Consider the following 20,622-nt stretch of genomic DNA (forward strand, 5'->3'; position numbering starts at 1 on the left):
CCGACATTCACTGTTGAAGTCTAGCAGTGAAGAGTGGCCACTTGCACAAGGTACAGTTGGCTGCCAGTGCCTGTGGAACCATTCCTCAGTCAGTCAGTGTCTTCAGAAGAGGGGAAAGGGAGAACATAACGTAAGAAATAGGAGCAGTAGTAGGCCATTTGGCCCCTCGAGCCTGTTCCACCATTCAATATCATGACTGATCTAATCCTGGCCTCAACTCCACTTTCCTGCCTGTTCCCCATAACCCAAGACTCCCCTGTACTTCAAAAATATGTCCATCTCCGCCTTGAATATATTCAATGACAGCTCCACAGCTCTCTGAGGTAGAGAATTCCAAAGATTCACGACCCTCAGAAGAAATTCCTCCTCATCTCCGTCTTAAATAGGCGATCCCTTATTCTGAAACTATACCCCCAAGTCACCTGGGAATCCCTGGCCCAAGACCGACCAAAGCGGAGGAAGAGCATCCGGGAGGGCGCTGAGCACCTCGAGTCTCGTTGCCGAGAGCAAGAAACCACCAAGCCCAGACAGCGGAAAGAGCGTGTGGCAAACCAGGCCCCCCCAACCACCCTTTCCTTCAACCACTGTCTGCCCCATCTGTGACAGAGACTAATTCCCGCATCGGACTGTACAGCCACCTGAGAACTCTCTTTTAGAGTGGAAGCAAGTTTCCTCGATTTCGAGGGACTGCTTATGAGACGAGACCCCTTTGTTCTAGATTCCCCACAAGGGGAAACATCGTCTCAGCATCTACCCGGCCAACTCCCCTCAGAATATGATAGGTTTCAATAAGATCACCTCACATTCTTCTAAACCCCAATGAGTATAGGCCCAATCTAAAGATTAAGACCACCCGCCTGTCCCCAAGAATGATTTGCAAGTTGAGAAATTAGCTTGAGGCATTTTTAATATATTTTTCACATTTCTTCTAACAAAGGGCAAAGTCTCCTTCACATTTGAGAACAGATATCCTGTTTTGTGGGAATCACTACACTGTAGTAATGGTGTATTTTTAGACTCAACTAGGAAAGTTCAATTAAATTGGGCTACACAGAGGCCCACAAAAAAAAGGAATTAAGTAATGACTGTTTTTACATTAGTATCACGTTACACCACCAGTCTGGAACAGCGCTGAGAAATTTTACATTTTTCCCAATAAAGGTTTTTCTTCGCTTTGTTGAGGTTGCCAAGATCATGCTAAGAACACTTTTTATTGGTGTGTTCTGAGACGCCAGTGCCCCAGTCCTTGCTTGCAATTGTTTGGATGTATTTACAATTTCTAATTGGTGCATTTGTGAGTAGAATCATTTTCTTGCAATGAAGGTCTAAATGATTCAGTTTTGATGCACGCTGTGAAGGATTTATATCCTTGATAAAAAAAGTTAATCTATCACTACGAAGGCTAATGTGAGGGTCATCCTTTCTGTACAATCTGGAGCTCTCATTGAGCCACGCTGCACCTTCTTGCTACCGGCTGTAGCTCTTCCTGCTTGTATGCAGCAGGATGCATTAGAAGCTTAAAAGGAAACCACATATGACACACACTGCATTCGGTGTTTAACGTCCTCAGGAAGATGGTAAATATATCCCCCATTTCCTAAATTGCTATCGCATCTGCGCAGCTAGAAAACAATATTTTCAAACGGCCGTGAACAATTCTAAACAAAGATACAATGAATTTCCTGACCACAGTGACTCTTAAACAGTGTCTGAACATACTGTACAGGTTTCAATTGGTGGCCTGAATTGTAGTTCAATTTAGTACCATGACATGTAAATGGAAATATCTTCATTACGAAAATAAAGCTAAGGAACAGCACAAGGCTGCTTTTGTTATGAGCTGGCACTGCATTCTGCTCTTTCCCTCCCGCTCACAAAGTTAGCACTTGTTTTGTGACATTTGCCTTCAGGACACTGAAGATTTGTTTTTAGAAATAATGAAAGACTTGCATTTATATAGCAGAGTGATTATTTGCACTAGTTTTTTTTGAGCGTCCTTCTTGCCTTCGCGCCCTGGACTCCGCCCCCGACACCTACGCATGTGCAGACTCCTCGAGCCTGACACCGGAAGTGGGGCCTGTATTGTGAGGAGCTGTGCTGCATGTGTCCAGCTTTTGGATTATCTTCAGGACTCTTGCCTAGAATATCGCTGTGATCAGAGCATTGTGTTAGTGCAAATAAGCACAACCTCTATATAGAGCCTTTCATGATCTCAGGGAATCCCCTGACTTTACAACAAGTACTTTTGAAGTGTAATGTGGGAAATGCAGCAGTCAATTTGCATACAGCAAACTCCCACAAACAGCAATGTGACTGTCACTGGCATGTTGCCACCATGCAATTAAAAACCTTCAGAGGATTAGCTGAGAATTCTGCACCATTTCATTGAGGGATTAGTCCAATTTATTCAACTCCTTCAATAACATAAAAGGAGTCTCAAAGAATTACACTAGAGAGAAAAACCATCATTATCTTTAGACAGCAACATGTAAAATATCATCCTCCCCTTTACCATCGTGCTTATCCTACACTGAATTTCTCCCTAACTGACTGGCTATATACACTTGCTAAAGTTACTCAGACACCAATTGTAGATATTGTCAAGGGAGATTCTGTACATCTACTGATGTCCATCACCCCTTATTACTTTTTCTCTGCTTTAAAACATTGCAGTGAGTCACATTGGGACATGACTCATTCCCCCCGACCCCACTGAACACCATGAATGCTTCAACATCCTAGACATTTTCTTGCTTTGAAAACTGCACAAAATCACATTAATTTTGACACTTAAGCCTGACATTAAGTATCTTTTAAATAAGCATCAAACTGATCTACTTTCCATGGGCTCATGCTTGGCTCAGCCTCATGTTTATTTCAATGTTTATTAGGTAAGAATTAAAATTGATCGACAGATTGGACCTCAATGAGAGGCTCCAGTAACAGTCAGTCCACATTTCAGAAGTTCATTTATGGTTGATGTGGAAAAGCCAGACAACAGTTTTTTGGCAACCATAAACTTGTGTTTTTGGGTGTGTGGTGAAAGCAGTAACTTTCAGTATGGCTGCTCGCAGAAAGTGTGATCTGTAACTGGACACAATCAAAACATGAAGTCCAGTTTCGTTACTTAAATTGGATTTCAGATGAGACGTTAAACCGAGGTCCCGTCTGCCGTCCCAGGTGGATGTAAAAGATCCCATGGCACTATTTCGAGGAGGAACAGGGAAGTTATCCTCAGTGTCCTGGCCAATATTTACCCCTCGATCAACATCTAAAAAACAGATTATCTGGCCATTATCACAGTGCTGCTTGTGGGAGCTTGCTGTGAGCAAATTGGCTGCTGTGTTTCCTACATTACAAGAGTGTCTACACTCCAAAAGTACTTCATTGGATGTAAAGCGCTTTGGGATGTCTTGCTTTTAAAAATGGCACAGCATGCAAAATCCACAGCGATAAAGAGCATGCCCAGGAGTCTGTTGATGCCGCTTTTAACATGCTTGTGTCTGATATCAAATGTACACACAGCTGAGTGGTCTGATCCCACACAAGATGTTCTCGACAATCTACTGCTCACCAGCGTGCATCTCTTTGTTAAAGAAAGTGTCTATCCAATTAAATCACAGCATTTTGCCTCCCTGATGGCTCAGTTGGTAACTGCACTGCCAATGTGGAACTGAGATCAACAAACCAAGGTGGTCCACATTTCATTGCTGTTTCAAGGCCTCCTTGGTAAGGTGCAATATCCCCACTGACATCTGGGGGTCCCTGGTCAAAGACCGCCCGAAGTGGAAAACGAGCATCCGGGAGGGCGCTGAGCACCTCGAATCTTGTCGCCGAGAGCATGCAGAAAACAAGCGCAGGCAGCGGAAAGAGCATGCGGCAAACCAGACACCCCACCCACCCTTTCCTTCAACCACTGTCTGTCCCACCTGGGACAGAGACTGTAATTCCCATATTGGACAGTTCAGTCACCTGAGAACTCTATTTCGAGGGACTACCTATGATGATAAGATGCTGATCTGGACTGAGTAAGCTGATCATTGAGGGTAGATGCTTCTGATTATGATCCAATAACTACTCGGGAAAATACAAGTTTGTGAGCATTGGAGGAGGCCAGGCGTGGGTGAGGGAAGGGCAGGAGAGGGTATGGCTGTGGTGATCCCCTGTTATAGTTCAATAGCCTGTTGTTCATGAAAGACTCCTGTTATATATGTAAACCTGTATATACCTTTTATAGCCACCAGAGTGCTCATCCCCTGGAGTCCCAAGGGATCCCACAATCCTTTGGGAGCACAGGTACTTAAGGAGGCCTCACAGGCTGGAGAGGCACTCTGGAGACCTGCAATAAAAGACTAAGGTCACACTTTATTTTGAACTCTCAGTATCCAGAAAGACTCTTTATTCATACACAACACCCAATTGGACAAGCTACCAAAGGACTGCTTCTGTAAACATGCCTGAATATGAAATATCAGGAGAGAAAGGGGATAAAAGAGGATATTTTACGTTTAAACGTTGCAATCAGACAGCTGTTACCTTTGATAGGTTTGAGATGCGTTAAAAAGAGGAGGGGATGAGAATGACAAAGTGGAAATTTTAAATAGAAAAAAATGGTTTCCTGCAATAATCAATCCCTTTGGGATACACGTACAGCACAAAGAGGAAATGTTGAGCAGGGTGAGTGGGCAAGTGGAAATTTCAAACCCTCATGATTAATGACTTGCCTGACATGTTTTTTAAATACTCTATATAGCTGCGTTACACTAAAGCACTGACTTTGGACAGACAACATCTAAATTAGGCTCCCACAGCTCATCCAAAACTCTGTTGCCCGTTTCCTAATTCGCACCGAATTATTGTCTCAATCACATATTTGCTCCACTGTGAGTTGTCAAGCTGCTTGTTCAACATCCAATCCTGAAAGAGCCAAAACTTTCTCCAATTAAACATTGGGAAGACTGAAGCCATTGACTCCGGCCCGTCACAAGCTCTGTTCCCTCGCCACAGATTCCATCTCCCTCCTTGACCACTGTCGCAGGCTGAACCAGAACAAGCTCAGCATACTATTTGACCCCGAGTTGAGCTTCCGACCCCAAATCCTCTCCACCGCAAAGACCGCCTACTTCCATCTCCTGAATATTGCCCGTCTCCGTCCCTGCTTCAACCCATTTGCTGCTGAAATGCTCACCCATACTTTTGTTACCTTCAGACTCGACTAGTCCAAAGCTCACCTGGCCGGCCTCCCATCTTTCACCCTCCATTAACTTGAGCTCATCCAAAACTCTGCCTAATTCGCACCAAATCCCATTCCCCCATCATCCCAGTGCTCACTGATCAACATCGACTCTTGGTCAACCAATGGCTCTCGTACTCATTGTTCAATTCCCTCCGTGGTCTCTCCCCTCTCTATTTCTGTAATTTCCTCCAGCCCGACAAAGCTTAGAGATCTGTGTCTTGCCAACTCTGGGCTCTTGTGCATCACCCACTTCTGTGACCCAATCATTGGCGATCCGGTATTCAGCCGTCTAGACCCCAAGCTCTGGAAATCCCTCCCCTAAACCTCTCCGCCTTTCCAACGTTCTCTCATCCTTTTAAGATGCTCCTTAAAACCTCCCTCTTTGCCTGTGCCAACGTTGTCCTCTTTGGCTCGGTGTTGTTTTATTGTCTGATTTCGTTCCTGTGAAGCACCATGGGACGTTTTACTGCATTAAAGGTGCTATACAAATGCAAGTTGTTGTTATTTGACTACAGAATGGCCAATGGCAGGGTCTATAAATTTGTGAGAATGATGAAACTGTGCTGTGATAGCTTAAACAATGAATTGTGCCAAGAATACATTAGGAGATAGGAATCAATGTTTATTTTTTAAACATTTTCTCTTCCCTTTTGATCATATCGCTATTGCTTCTTAGTTTCACCCCCCCACCCACTTAGCCAAGGTCAGATTTCTGTAACGCAGGCATTTTTGACTTGAGCACACAATCTAGGCTGACACTCCAGTGTCTGTCCGCCTTCTCAGGTTGATGTACAAGATTCCATGGCACTATTTTGAACAGGGACAGGAGAGTTCTCTCTGGTAATCTGGCCAATATTTACCCTTCAAACAATGACTTAAAAATACAACAAATGTCAGGCCATTATCACATTTGTTTATGGGATCTTGCTGTGTTCAAATCAATTGCTACATTTCCTACAGTACAACAGTGATTAACTTCTAAAGTATTTCAGTGGCTGCAAAGTGCTTTGGGGCATCTTGAGGTTGTGAAAGGTGCTATATATAAATGCAAGTCTTCCTATACTGTACTACATTAACCTGGAGCTCTGGGTTCCCAGTGACTGCGAGACAGCTCTCAATGTTTATGCTGCTAAATCAATTTTGCATTGCCTGGTGTCAGACTGGTAAATGACTGAACAGGGAATACTGCTCAAACGAGGATAAGCAGAGCAGCGATTCAAAGTCTACCTGGGAATCCAATGGTTTATAATTACACTTACAACCTGCCCAGTGTTGCATATTTATCCTTTCAGAATTAGGTACATATTGAACCTCCCTTATCCAGCACTCTCGGGACCTGGCCTGTGCCGAACGAGGGATTTTGCCAGATGAGGGGAGGTTAGCGGCCCGAGGTCAGGGGGGGAGGGAGGAAGGAACAGATCGGCACCCCAGGCAGGCCCGAAGTGTCGGCGCGGCCCCAGTGGGCCGGGTGTCGGCGCGGCCCCAAAGTCGGGGTGGAGATCGGCCACGTACTGCGCATGCGTCCCCAGAATCACAGCGAAGTGTAGTGCCGGATGAGGCAGTCCAACCTGTACCACCCATCAGAAATGTTCCCACAGAAAGTTCATCAGAACAGAGGTAAGCCATTGGAGCCCCCATGAGCCTGTTCCACCATTTCATTATATGATGGTTGATCTATACCTCAATGTCATGTGCCCGCCGCTGACCCATATCCCTCGCTGTCCTTACCCAACAAAGATCTCTCAATCTCAGTCCTAAAAGTTTCAATTGACCCAGCATCCACCGCCTTCTGGACTGGCCGGGGGGGGGGGGGGCGCGGAGAAGGCGACTTCCCGATTTCTACTACCCATTGTGTGAAGAAGTGCTTCGTGAATGGCTTGGCTTGAAATTTTAAGCCCTCCTGTTCTGGATTCAGTTTCCTGTAGTATATTCTCCCTATCTACCTCATCAAATCAATTAATTGTTTTAAACACCTTGATTAGATCACCCCTTAATCTTCACACCTCACCCCTCCACCTTCCAGCTCAGATGACAAGTGCAAATTCGAGGAGAGGACAGGACAGGAATGCCTCGTTTCAATAGCAGGTTTGCGCTGAACTCTACCTGGATGGCAGTTGGGTCAATACAGTTGGCCTCAATACTCCTGGGCTCTGAGGGAAAGGTAGAAATTCATCCTATAGCGTCTCCTCTTGGAAGGTGGCCGTGTGTTGGCACTGGGTAAAGACCAGGTTACGATATCCTGTTGCTGAATAACCTACCGCTTTAACAAGACGGCAGAAATCAGCTGTTGCCCTTCTAACTGTACCACTGCTTTCATCAACACTTTTGGGAGAGATGGGGAAATAATCAAAAAATAATGTTGTCAAGCTGGGACACAGATTGCATCCCTGACTCATTCCTTTAGACAACACTACTTAGCTCTCCAGGGACAGAATCATCACCCAATGCATGCCTGGACCATATAGAGCAGACGGTTCAAGCTCAATTCCTGGCCTGTGCCGAGTGAGCTGCTCTTAAACAGGGCAACAGGTTGGATGGAGTAAAAATCAAGAAATAATGGAGGCTTGTAATAAAGGAACAGCAATAAGAAGAAAATAAGAACATGAGAAATAGGAACAGGAGTAGGCCATACGGCCCCTCGAGCCTGCTCCGCCATTCAATATCATGGCTGATCTGATCATGGACTCAGCTCCACTTCCCTGCCCACGCCCCATAACCCCTTATCCCCTTATCATTTAAGAAACTGTCTATTTCTGTTTTAAATTTATTCAATGTCCCAGCTTCCACAGCTCTCTGAGGCAGCGAATTCCACAGATTTACAACCCTCAGAAGAAATTTCTCCTCATCTCTGTTTTAAATGGGCGGCCCCTTATTCTAAGATCATGCCCTCTAGTTCTAGTCTCCCCCATCAGTGGAAACATCCTCTCTGCATCCACCTTGTCAAGCCCCCTCATAATCTTATACATTTCGATAAGATCACCTCTCATTCTTCTGAATTCCAATGAGGCCCAACCTACTCAACCTTTCCTCATAAGTCAACCCCCTCATCCACGGAATCAACCTAGTGAGCCTTCTCTGATCTGCCTCCCAAGCAAGTATATCCTTTTGTAAATATGGAAACCAAAACTGCACGCAGTATTCCAGGTGTGGCCTCATCAATACCTTATAAAATCATGGGCGATTTTAACCTTCATATTGATTGGATAAAGCAAATAGGCCAGGGTAGCCTTGAGGATAGTGTATCCAGGATAGTTTCCTTGAACAGTATGCTGTGGAACCAACCAGGGAGCAGTCTATCTTAGATCTGGTACTGTGTAATGAGACAGGATTAATAAATGATCTCGTAGTAAAAGATCCTCTAGGAATGAGTGACCATAACATGGTTGAATTTCAAATTCAGTGGGAGGGTGAAGAAGTTGAATCTCAACACAATGACCTAAGCTTAAATAAAGGAGACTACAAAGATATGAGGGAAGAGTTAGCTAAAGTGAACTGGAAAATAGATTAAATTATGAGACGGTTGATGAGCAGTGGCAGACATTTAAGGAGATATTTCATAACTCGCAACAAAAATATATCCCAATGAGAAGGAAAGACTAAGAGAAGGGATAATCATCCGTGGCTAAATAAGAAAATAAGGGAGGATATCAAATTGATCAATCAAGTGCTGCAGTACAGAGGGACCTGGGGGTCCTTGTGCATGAAACACAAAAAGTTAGTATGCAGGTACAGCAAGTAATCAGGAAGGCAAGTGGAATTTTGGCCTTTATTGCAAAGGGGATAGAGTATAAAAGCAGAGAAGTCCTGCTACAACTGTACAGGGTATTGGTGAGGCCACACCGAGAGTACTGTGTACAGTTTTGGTCTCCGTATTTAAGGAAGGATATATTTGCATTGGAGGCTGTTCAGAGAAGGCAAGTAATCAGGAAGGCAAGTGGAATTTTGGCCTTTATTGCAAAGGGGATAGAGTATAAAAGCAGAGAAGTCCTGCTACAACTGTACAGGGTATTGGTGAGGCCACACCTCGAGTACTGTGTACAGTTTTGGTCTCCGTATTTAAGGAAGGATATATTTGCATTGGAGGCTGTTCAGAGAAGGTTCACTATGTTGATTCCAGAGATGAAGTGGTTGATTTATGAAGATAGGTTGAGTAGGTTGGGACTATACTCATTGGTGTTCAGAAGAACAAGAGGCTTCCTCTGCTATCTTGCCTATGTGGCCATGCTTCATATATGAGCCCAGACTGCATCTCACAGCAGGCTATTTGAAAGGGAGGCTTCTGAACTAAGCCTGGAGCCTCCTTCCCCGCAACATCCACACACAATTCCAGCAGGAATTGCTGGATATCAGTCATGAGTTGGAACCCAGACTGACTAATTTTTCCTTCTCTGGCTGCGGCCTATTTCCACTTATACGGGAAACTAGAATTAGGGGACATAGTCTCAGAATAAGGGGCCGCCCATTTAAAACTGAGATGAGGAGGAGTTTCTTCTCTGAGGGTTGTAAATCTATAGCACATAAGAAATAGGAGGAGTCGGCCACCTGGCCCCTCGAGCCTGCTCCGCCATTCAATAAGATCATGGCTGATTTAATCATGGACTCAGCTCCACTTCCCTGCCTGCGCCCCATAACCCTTTACTCCCTTATTGCTCAAAAATCTGTCTATCTCCACCTTAAATATATTCAATGACCCAGCCTCCACAGCTCTCTGAGGCAGAGAATTCTATAGATTTACAACCCTCAGAGAAGAAACTCCTCCTCATCTCAGTTTTAAATGGGCGGCCCCTTATTCTGAGACTATGTCCCCTAATTCTAGTTTCCCCCATGAGTGGAAATATCCTCCTTGTCGAGCCCCCTCATTGGGCCCAAGTTTCCACATGATTCGCGCCTGATTTTTAGGAGCAACTGGTGGAGAACGGACTATTTTAGAAATCGCAATTCTCCACATTTTTTTTTCTGCAGTTCTAGTCAGGTAGAACAGTTCTAGTTTAGAACAGAATTTTTTCTTCAAAAGGGGGCGTGTCCGGCCACTGACGCCTGATTTGAAAGTTTCCACAGTGAAAATGTACTCCAAACTAAAGTAGAATGGAGCCAGTGAAGATTTTCACTGTGGGTGTCGGGTCTGGTCCGGAGGCAGGGGGGAGCGGGTGTCGGGTCCAGTCGGGGGCAGGGGGTGGGGGGAAGAGCAGGAGCTGGCCGTGGGAGGAGCCTTATTCACGCAGCCCCAGTGAGACCATTCAGCCAGGGATGGGGCAGCGTGCTTCGGGCCCCTCCCACACAGTTCGACGCCTGGAGCTACTGCACTTGCGTGCCGATTGTAGCGCGCATGTGCAGAGGTCCCAGCACTGTTTTCAGCGCAGGGACCTGGCTCCGCGCCCCCCACAGCTCGTGCCGGCTGCGCCGAGGGCCAGAGGACCTGTAAGTAGGTGGAGAATACCCCTACTCCCAGCTTGGAGGGGCGCCCGTTTTTTTTCTTGTGGAAACTTGGGCCCAATGTATTACCAGTTAGCACCTTCAAGAGAGGAGAACACTGCAAAATACACTTAAGTAATTCAAATAAGTTAAACACATATACAAACAACACTGATTAATGGATCATTCACCTCACTGAGATTGTGCCACTATTTCTCAGTGCAGTTGCTGGAGTGGGTCTACTTAATTTATTTTAAAGCAGAATCCTCATGTTTTGGAGCAAAAATATATTTCATTTTCCAAGTTTGCAAAATATTGTTATAACCAATATAACCAAAACCATCTTGTGACAAAGAATACATGCACTGCTCATTCTGAACTCTGTCCCTGGTGTGTGTCTCTCTCTACATCCCTTCTCTCCATCTCTCTATTCATCCTGCCTCTCACCGCCTATACGAGGCTCTCACTCATTCCCGTGTCTCTCTTCTCATTCCTTTCTCTCCTCTGTCCCTTCTACAGGGCGTCTCTCCTCCATTGGCTCGAGATGCCTCTCTCACTACTGCCCTTCTGTCCCTTTTCCCTTTCCCCTATTTGCCACCTCAGAGTTCTCAGAGTCCTTTTCTGGATTGTGCACTCTCAGCTGCAATTTGCTAACTGTTAAAGGGACTCTCATATCAGAAATTCACATTTCAAAATTTGTTAAAAGAAAAAAAAAAAGCAAATTTCCGATCGATTTCCACTCCTACAATGTCACTCCATGGGAAAAGGACCAAAATCTTCAATTTAGGTGATGCGACCGCCACAATATTAAACCTTTTTACAGACTGGCCGTACAATCAGATACTTACAACGTAGTTCTGAACTTGATCTCATCTTTCTCGACCACCTGATCACACGACAGCCCAGCATGGTCCTTCCACAATACCTGGCACTTCCTGCAGCTTTCCTGCAAAGAGCAGAAGAAACGATTAATGAGACACAGTAAATTGCATTCACCTGGGTAGGAAACAACAACTTGTATTTATATAGTGCCTTTAACGTAGTAAAACGTCCCATGACACTTCACCGGCATATTATAAAAGAAAAAAAACTCGACACCGAGCCACATAAGGAAAATTGCAGGTGGACAAAAGCTTAGTCAAAGAGGTAGATTTTAAGGAGCATCTTAAAGGAGGAGAGAGAGATAGAGAGGTGGAGAGGTTTAGGCAGGGAGTTTCGGAGCTTAAACAGTAACATATCATGTACTTCATACAGTATACATCCTGTTACAGTTTGGATTCTGCCATTCTGGGAGTTAGTTTTATCTTTTCCCAGGGGTGGGACGGATCTCTAGAGACTAAAACTGTTTTTGTTAATACACAAGCACGTTTACACAGATTAAAGGGGCAGAAATGGAATTAGCATCTCTTAAAGCAAGCTTAGAAATGATTATTAATGGACACACTTTGCATGTCTTTCACATTTTAACAGAAGAATTACCCATTTTAAAATGGATATGCTAACGTCCCTAGTACAATAGTATGACAGGCCTTGGTTGCCCTCTGCTCCCTCACCCAAGTCGTCCTTACTCAAACACAAGCCTCGACCGAGTGGAGCAGGCTATTCACTCGCAGGGAGCATCACACCCACAACAACCTCTTGCATTTACATAGTGCCTTGAACTTAGAAAAATGACCCAAGGTGATGCACATCGGTGTAATCAGGCTAAAATGGACACCAAGCCAAACATGGAGATATTAGGAAGGGTGACCAAAAGCCTGATCAAAGATGCAGCTTTCAAGGAGGGCCTTGGAAGAAGACAGGGAGGTGGAACAGGCCTAGATGGCTGAAGGCACGGCCACCAATGGTGTGGCCAAATGAGGGAGGGACATACGAGAGGCCAGAGTCAGAGGAATGGAGAAGCCTGGGAGGATTGGAACCGAGCGTGGTCTGATCCAGTCCATGCCCAATGCACGCCTCCAGGAATCGCTATCAGAATCTGAGTTTAGCTAACTCAGCATAGATTGGGATCAGACCTGGGACTGTCACAGTGTGTACGGCCGAGCTGCTCACAGGACAAACTCGCTGGGACAGCACGCAGTGCTTCGGCCAGCAGGCAGTCAAAAGCAGCAGTTGACAAACAGCGAACAGCCTAAGTGTCTTCACCTCCCTCTCCTCTTCCAAGACCCTCCTTGAAAACTAGCTTTTTGATCAGGATTTTGATCACCCTTCCTAATATCTCTCACTTTAGCTTGCTGTCCATTTGTGCCTGATGATGATTCTAAGCACAGTGAACTGCAGCACCAATGTACTTGTTTTCTACTAGGCACAAAATAGTTTAAAGTATTAAGTGAAAACAAGATATACACTTTGCTGAAAGGCAATGAATTTATTATGGCAGAGGGCAAGGTTAGCATATCAGGAGAGAGGCGCGCTGGTCGGTGCAAATAAAGCAACTGATTTCAGCTTGAAGTCATGAGGGGTAAATATTCATTCATTTTACAAATACTGAATGCATGCTTTAAAATATATATATATCACACACACACACACACACACATACACACACACAGGCTGAACCTCCCTTATCCGGAACCTGGCCAGTTTTGGATCAGGGATTTTTCCGGATGTGGGGTGGTCATGTTAAATTGGATGGTACAGGTACTAAGCAAGGGGATATTGGGGCTGACTGGCTTGGGGCTGGGAGTGCGGCAGAGAGATCATTGGGGCTGGGGGGGGGGCGGCTAGTGGATCGCGGGGTCAGGCCAGCCATTGCGGGAGCAAGAAAGGACTTCGATTTGTTCATGTCGGAGTCCTGCGCATGCGCCACCCGGTGGTCGGGAATGGTTCTGGACAAGGAATGGGGAATGGTTCTGGACGATGAATGGGGAATGGTTCTGGACGATGAATGGGGAATGGTTCTGGACGAGGGGTGGTTCTGGATAAGGGAGGTTCAACCTATATATATTATCTTTTTTACTTTTTACGTGGATAGAATTAAGATTAATTTCAGCTTCCCTTAAAAAGCAAATCTTCATGCAAGGCTGACCCAAGGGAACACGCCCGATCCAAGTGAATGTGACCAACAGTTGGAAATCTGTGACACATAATATGTTTAAATGAATAGCCAGTCTGGATGGATAATCACATTAATAGAGTGCAGCCACTATTATGGGTGATCTGTTAGTGAAGCGATGGTACATTTTATTAATTGTCTCCAGTAGACAGTATTTTAAATTTACAGTAAATATTGTACCTTTCAACAACACTAGACAGCTATTTTCTGGATGGAATACCAAACATGAGAAACTGGAATCATTAACCTAAATATATTCTACTTTGTACATGCTCGTCTGTATTACCAGCACTTCAGCTGTATCGGTTAGGCTCAGCAGGCTGAAAACGACACCATGCTTTCGACACACCATGACTCAACCAGTAATCACCAAAACCTGAACATGTTCCTGATGAACATTGGTCACTCGCACCCCTATTGACAGGAGGCATTTCTTCGTCTTTGGGCTAAGCGCAATGAGATCTCCTATAGGCTGTTAGGTAGACCTGAACCACATCACGCACAATGCATCAGCAAAACTATATGGAGTGAAAGGTGCACAGAAGGAACAGAAAGGCATTTGTAGATGGTAAAAATAATTTCAAGACAAGTGAACAATCTTCCGGAGGCTTTGCTTCTAAAAGGGCAACGTACATTGTGCAATCAGAGTCTGAGGAGAACAGTGAAGGCCGACAAAGCACATTTGTGGCTTCAGCTGGCTATGCAGCAGCCCTCTATTTCAGGGGTATCCATACTGTGGTCTGCGAACCATACTTGGTCCTGAAATGCCGCTAATCTCATGTATGATATACACGAAACTTTCATATCTATTTAAGTTTGCGCTTCATACGCACTGGTTTGTTTTTTTTACAACTGGAGACATATGCAAACTAATGGGAACACCGATGAAAACTTTGAAGTATCAGGTTGGTGGCAATCTCACCTGCGAGATTGAGTCCAGTGCCATTCTCGGACTCGAGCATGTAAGCTAATCTCAATACTGCATAGTCAGAGTTGCTGTTTCGCAGACAAGATGCTAAACGAGGCCCCATCCACTTGTGCAGGTGGATGGAAAATAAATGATCCCACAGCACTATTTGAATAAGAGAGGGGAGCTCTCCCAGCGTCCTGGGAATATAGGAACAGGCGTAGGCCAGTCAGCTTTTCCGCCATTCAATTAGATCATGGCTGATCTGCATCTTAACTCTATTCACCTGCCTTGGTTCTGTAACCCTTAATACCTTGGCCGAACAAAAATGATTCAATCTCAGTTTTGACATTTTTAATTGACCCCAAGCCTCAACAGCTTATTGGGGGAGAGTTCCACTACCCTTTGTGTGACGATCACCCCTGAACGGCCGAGCTCTAATTTTAAGGTTATGCCCCTTTATCCTGGATTCGTCCACTGGAGGAAATAGTTGCTCTCCATCATCCTGGCCAACATTCATCCTTCAACTACTAAAGCAGATTGACTGGTCATTCATCGAATTTGTTGTGTATGGGACTTTGCTGTGCAGCAAATTGGCTGTTGTGTTTTACCTATAAAACAGCCACGACACTTCAAAAGGTAATTAACTGGAGCTGCAGTGCTTCTGGACATGCTGAGGACAAGCAAGGCATTATGTAAATACAAGTTTCTTCTTTCCTCAACGTATGTGACCCACATGGCCCCATGGTATGCAGCAAAGTGGTCCACAATGACGGAAAGGATTGAACAGTTCAGCTCTATTTTATCCAGAAAACCTACTATTCCCAGCATGGTCATTTTATCCTACGACACTCTTTGAAAAGTGCCATGGGATCTTTTCTTTGTCCGGCTGAATGAGCGGACAAGGTTTTACTTCACACCTCGCCTGAAGGACAGCACCCACAGCAGCCGAGTGATGTGGAGATGCGGAATTTTACGGTTATGCTGTGAGGCTCAGAGTCATAGTTAGTCTATTGCAAAAATGATACCCACTTGATATTGTGCTATATCGTCCACTTAGTCTATTCTTTGGTCATTGAGATAGAAGTGATGGGAGTATTTTCCGAATCTGGGAGGGGTAGATGCACTTCAATGATGCTCTCGGGTCCTTCATATTCCTATGCGATACTCTACTACTACGATTCGTCACCAGATTACAGAAATTCATTGCATTGAAAATAAATATTTAATTTGACATCAATTGGCAGCCTTGCTCAGAGAGGACGACAGATGGCTAGTGGGAATAACAAAGAAAGATGCGCCTTTCATGACCACTTGAACGTCCCAAAACGCTTTGAACATAAGAACATAAGAAATAGGAGCAGGAGTAGGCCATACAGCCCTTCGAGCCTGCTCAGTCATTCAACACGATCATGGACGATCCGATCATGGACTCAGCTCCACTTCCCCGCCCGCTCCCCATAACCCCTTATCGGTGAAGAAACTGTTTATCTCTGTCTTAAATTTATTCAATGGCCCAGCTTCCATAGCTCTCTGAGGCAGCGAATTCCACAGATTTACAACCCTCAGAAAAAATTCCTCCTCATCTCTGTTTTAAATGGGTGGCCTCTTATTCTAAGATTATGCCCTCAAGTTCTCATCTCCCCTATCAGTGGAAACATCCTCTCTGCATCCACCCTGTCAAGCCCCCTCATAATTTTATACATTTCGATAAGATCACCTCTCATTCTTCTGAATTCCAATGAGTACAGGCCCAACCTCTTCAACCTTTCCTCATAAGTCAACCCCCTCATCTCCGGAATCAACCGAGTGAACCTTCTCTGAACTGACTCCAAAGTATATCCTTTCGTAAATATGGAAACCAAAACTGCACACAGTATTCCAGGTGTGGCCTCACCAATACCTTATATAACTGTAGCAAGACTTCCCTGCTTTTATACTCCATCCCCTTTGCAATAAAGGCCAAGATTCTATTGGCCTTCCTGATCACTTGCTGTACCTGCATACTATCCTTTTGTGTTTCATGCACAAGTACCCCCAGGTCCCGCTGTACTGCAACACTTTGCAATCTTTCTCCATTTAAATAATAACTTGCTCTGATTTTTTTTCTGCCAAAGTGCATGAGCTCACACTTTCCAACATTGTACTCCATCTGCCAATTTTTGCCCACTCACTTAACCTGTATGTTCTTTTGCAGATTTATTGTGCCCGCCTCACAAATTGCTTTTCCTCCCATCTTCGTATTGTCAGCAAACTTGGCTATGCTACACTTTGCAGCCAATGAAGTACTTTTCTGAAATGTAGTCACTGTTATAACACAGGAAACGCGGCAGCCAATATGCGCACAGCAAGCTCCCACCAACAGCAATGTGATAACGAGTAGATAATCTGTTTTAGTGATGTTGATTGAGGGATAAATATTGGCCAGGACACCAGAAATAACCTCGATGATCGTCTTATATATAGTGCCATGGGATCTTTTACATCCATCTGATGAAGCAGACGGAGCCTCGGTTTAACGTTTCATGCGAAAGACGGCACCTCTGATTGTGCAGCATTGCACTGGAATGTCAGCCTAGATATTTATGGTCAAGTCTTTGGAGTGGGTCTTGAACCCACAACCTTCTGACTAAGAGGCAAGTGTGCTACCCACTGAGCCACGGCTGAATGGAAAAAATATCAGACTTGTACAGTATGTGGTGCTCTTCTGATGAGTATGCCTGACATGGGCATGAAGGCATATTATTGGGGTAAAATAAAGGGAGCTATGCCCGACTTGGCAGAGCTCAATGCTGATGACGACACAGGGTGCCTGGAATGAAGAGTTCCATTTTCAGCACTATGATCCCGAATCGCAATAATGGAAACATAATTCCAGGTCAGTCCATGTTAGTGATGTGACTGGGAGGAATTCATCATCACAGGCAGTCCCTCAAAATCGAGGAAGACTTGCTTCTACTCTAAAAGTGAGTTCTCCGGTGACTGAACAGTCCAATACAGGAATTACAGTCTCTGTCACAGGTGGGACAGACAGTGGTTGAAGGAAAGGGCGAGTGGGACAGGTTTGCCGCACGCTCTTTCCGCTGCCTGCGCTTGCTTTCTGCATGCTCTCGGCGACGAGACTCGAGGTGCTCAGCGCCCACCCAGCTGCACTTCCTCCACTTAGGGCGGTCTTTGGCCAGGGACTCCCAGGTGTCAGTGGGGATGTTGCATTTTATCAAGGAGGCTTTGAGGGTGTCCTTGAAACGTTTCCTCTGTCCACCCTGGGCGCGCCTGATGGGTAGGAGTTGCGAGTGGAGCGCTTGCTTTGGGAGTCTTGTTAAGCAACAGGCGACAGGAAAGGGGGTGAGGGGTTATTGGGTTAGGATATATCAGGGTTGTAGATGACTCCAACTGTGTTTGCTGATGTTTAAATAAATAGTAAATGTGACTAAATAAATAGTACGATTTGTAACGGAGTCTCTTCTAAACTCAGCTTTCGTTTATTTTGTATACTGGGTGGCACAGTAACAAGCAGAGAGGGCATAGATTTGACCCTGGCAGTTGTGGAGAAAAACTTTATGAGAAACGGAGGTCCCAATGGGCAAACGTTTCATGGTTTTAATGCAACCCTGGTTCAGTGACTGATTGCCTGTTATAGGCAGGGAGTCGGATACAGAGTTAATAAAGGTTCCATTGTCTGGGAGAAAGCATAGGCAAGGTGTGATGCATAAATTTTTGACCTAGATACATGTACTAAGATCGGAGATAAACTTTGGTGCTGCTTTGCATATAATGTTGTGGTTGGGATCAATCCTCTATAATCGTCTCCGATGTAGATTAAAGTTTGGTGAACAATCCAGACCACTGGTCTGGCTGGCTTCAGAGTCCAGGAAGGTTTTCACTGGATCTCTGCCAAATGGGGCTGCAATATTTCATCACCGAGCAGACACAGGCTGCGTAGAACATTGCAATCGTTGATTGTGATAAACAGGGGCAGACACAGTTACATACATGGACGCTGTGGCCCTTAATCTTTGTGGATTTTTTTAATTACAAGTCAAAATTGTTGATATCCAGAATAGCAGAGATGATCTTTGAATTATACAGATGTTGACTTTTGTTGGCATTTACTAGGGAGGGAAAATATATTGGCCAGACTTCCACTGCTCATCACTATCCAGTGACTGCTCCTGGAACAGAACACACAGGATCATGCTCCCTTGGGCAAACAGCCTGCCAGCACTCATTGTGAAAGCTCGCATGTGAATAATGGTCAACCTGCTTGAGGAAAACAAAAAATATATATTTTTTTTTAAAAAGGAAAAACTAAAAAGGACGTAACCACCGTTCCCTCGAAGGTGCCCAACAAACACCAATGACTTCACGGCCCTCAGCACATGCGCGGCATTGCGGATCCGCACCCGATCCCCTTTTGCACATGTATTGTTTTGTCGAAGCAGTACATGCCACGGTTTGCAATGAGATGTCTGGGTGATAGGGAGAAGAGCGAGGGGGCGGGAGAGCGAGCGCGAGCGAGGGGGCGGGAGAGCGAGCGCGAGCGAGGGGGCGGGAGAGCGAGCGCGAGCGAGGGGGCGGGAGAGCGAGCGCGAGCGAGGGGGCGGGAGAGCGAGCGCGAGCGAGGGGGCGGGAGAGCGAGCGCGAGCGAGGGGGCGGGAGAGCGAGCGCGAGCGAGGGGGCGGGAGAGCGAGCGCGAGCGAGGGGGCGGGAGAGCGAGCGCGAGCGAGGGGGCGGGAGAGCGAGCGCGAGCGAGGGGGCGGGAGAGCGAGCGCGAGCGAGGGGGCGGGAGAGCGAGCGCGAGCGAGGGGGCGGGAGAGCGAGCGCGAGCGAGGGGGCGGGAGAGCGAGCGCGAGCGAGGGGGCGGGAGAGCGAGCGCGGGGAAGGGGGAGAGCGCGAGCGGGGAAGGGGGAGAGGGCGAGCGGGGAAGGGGGAGAGTGGAGAGGTATTGGGACTATTATCACTATAACCAAAAAAGCTGGAGATTTAAGAGCTTTTTAAAATGATGAATAGTTTTGATGGCGTGAGTCGGGAGAGACTCTGGATGATGTTAGTAATAAGGGGGCATCAATATAAAATTGTCACTCTCAGTGAGGAGAGACAGGAGAAATTTTGTTTTGAGTTTTTAGTGCACAGAATGGTTTGCCTTGGGCAGTTGAGGCAGAGAAAGGGATATATATTTGAACCAGAGATAAATACAGGTCTGTAGGGAGACAGCTGGGCAGTGGGGTTAGTTTTGGCATGCTTTAGCAAAGAGCTCTCTTTCTTTTATCGTGTGAGCCCAGACAGCGACCGATAGCAGGCTCGTCAACTGGGCAGCATCACAGCTAATCACGGTCTGGTGCTCAACATCTACACGTCAACATGGGTCAGTGAATGGTGGACGGGAGTAGACGGATTTCCACTTCTTGCCCACACTCCTTAGCCCAGGGTTGCTGAAGCTAGCTGTAGTAATTGTACCGCTGTCCCACTCAGCATAACCTGGGACCTTCCCGGTCTGTACCGCACAGTTCGATAATTACTGTGACTACTCGAGCGGGTCAGAGGCTGGGTATTCTGTGGCGAGTGTCTCACCTCCTGACTCCCCAAAGCCTTTCCCCCATCTACAAGGCACAAGTCAGGAGTGTGATGGAATACTCACCACTTGTTTGGATGAGTGCAGCTCCCACAACACTCAAAAAGCTCGACACCATCTAGGACAAAGCAGCCCGCTTGATTGGCACCCCGTCCACTACCTTAAACATTCACTCCCTCCACCACCGGCGCACTGTGGCTGCAGTGTGTACCAGCTACAAGATGCACTGCAGTAACTCACCACGGCTTCTTCAACAGCAGACCTATACCGCCTAGAAGGACAAGGGCAGCAGGCGCGCGGGATCAGCACCACCTCCAAGTTCCTCTCCAAGTCACACACCATCCTGACTTGGAAATGATATTGCCATTCCTTCATTGTCACTGGGTCAAAATCCTGGAATTCCCTCCCTAACAGCACTGTTGGAGCACCTTCACCACATG

General features: G+C 45.9%; 1 protein-coding gene across 2 annotated transcripts in view; it reads right to left on the bottom strand.

Moving 5' to 3' along the window:
* Nucleotides 1-20,622, bottom strand: part of rnf216 (ring finger protein 216) — a 227,172-nt gene that overhangs the window by 38,573 nt on the left and 167,977 nt on the right. For both annotated transcript variants that reach the window (XM_070901274.1, XM_070901275.1), the window contains one exon: nucleotides 11,497-11,594. In XM_070901274.1, the coding sequence (XP_070757375.1) occupies nucleotides 11,497-11,594 (98 nt within the window). The remainder of the gene's footprint in view (nucleotides 1-11,496; nucleotides 11,595-20,622) is intronic.

This window comes from Pristiophorus japonicus, chromosome 15, assembly GCF_044704955.1.
Source record: "Pristiophorus japonicus isolate sPriJap1 chromosome 15, sPriJap1.hap1, whole genome shotgun sequence".
NCBI classification, from domain to species: Eukaryota; Metazoa; Chordata; class Chondrichthyes; family Pristiophoridae; genus Pristiophorus; species Pristiophorus japonicus.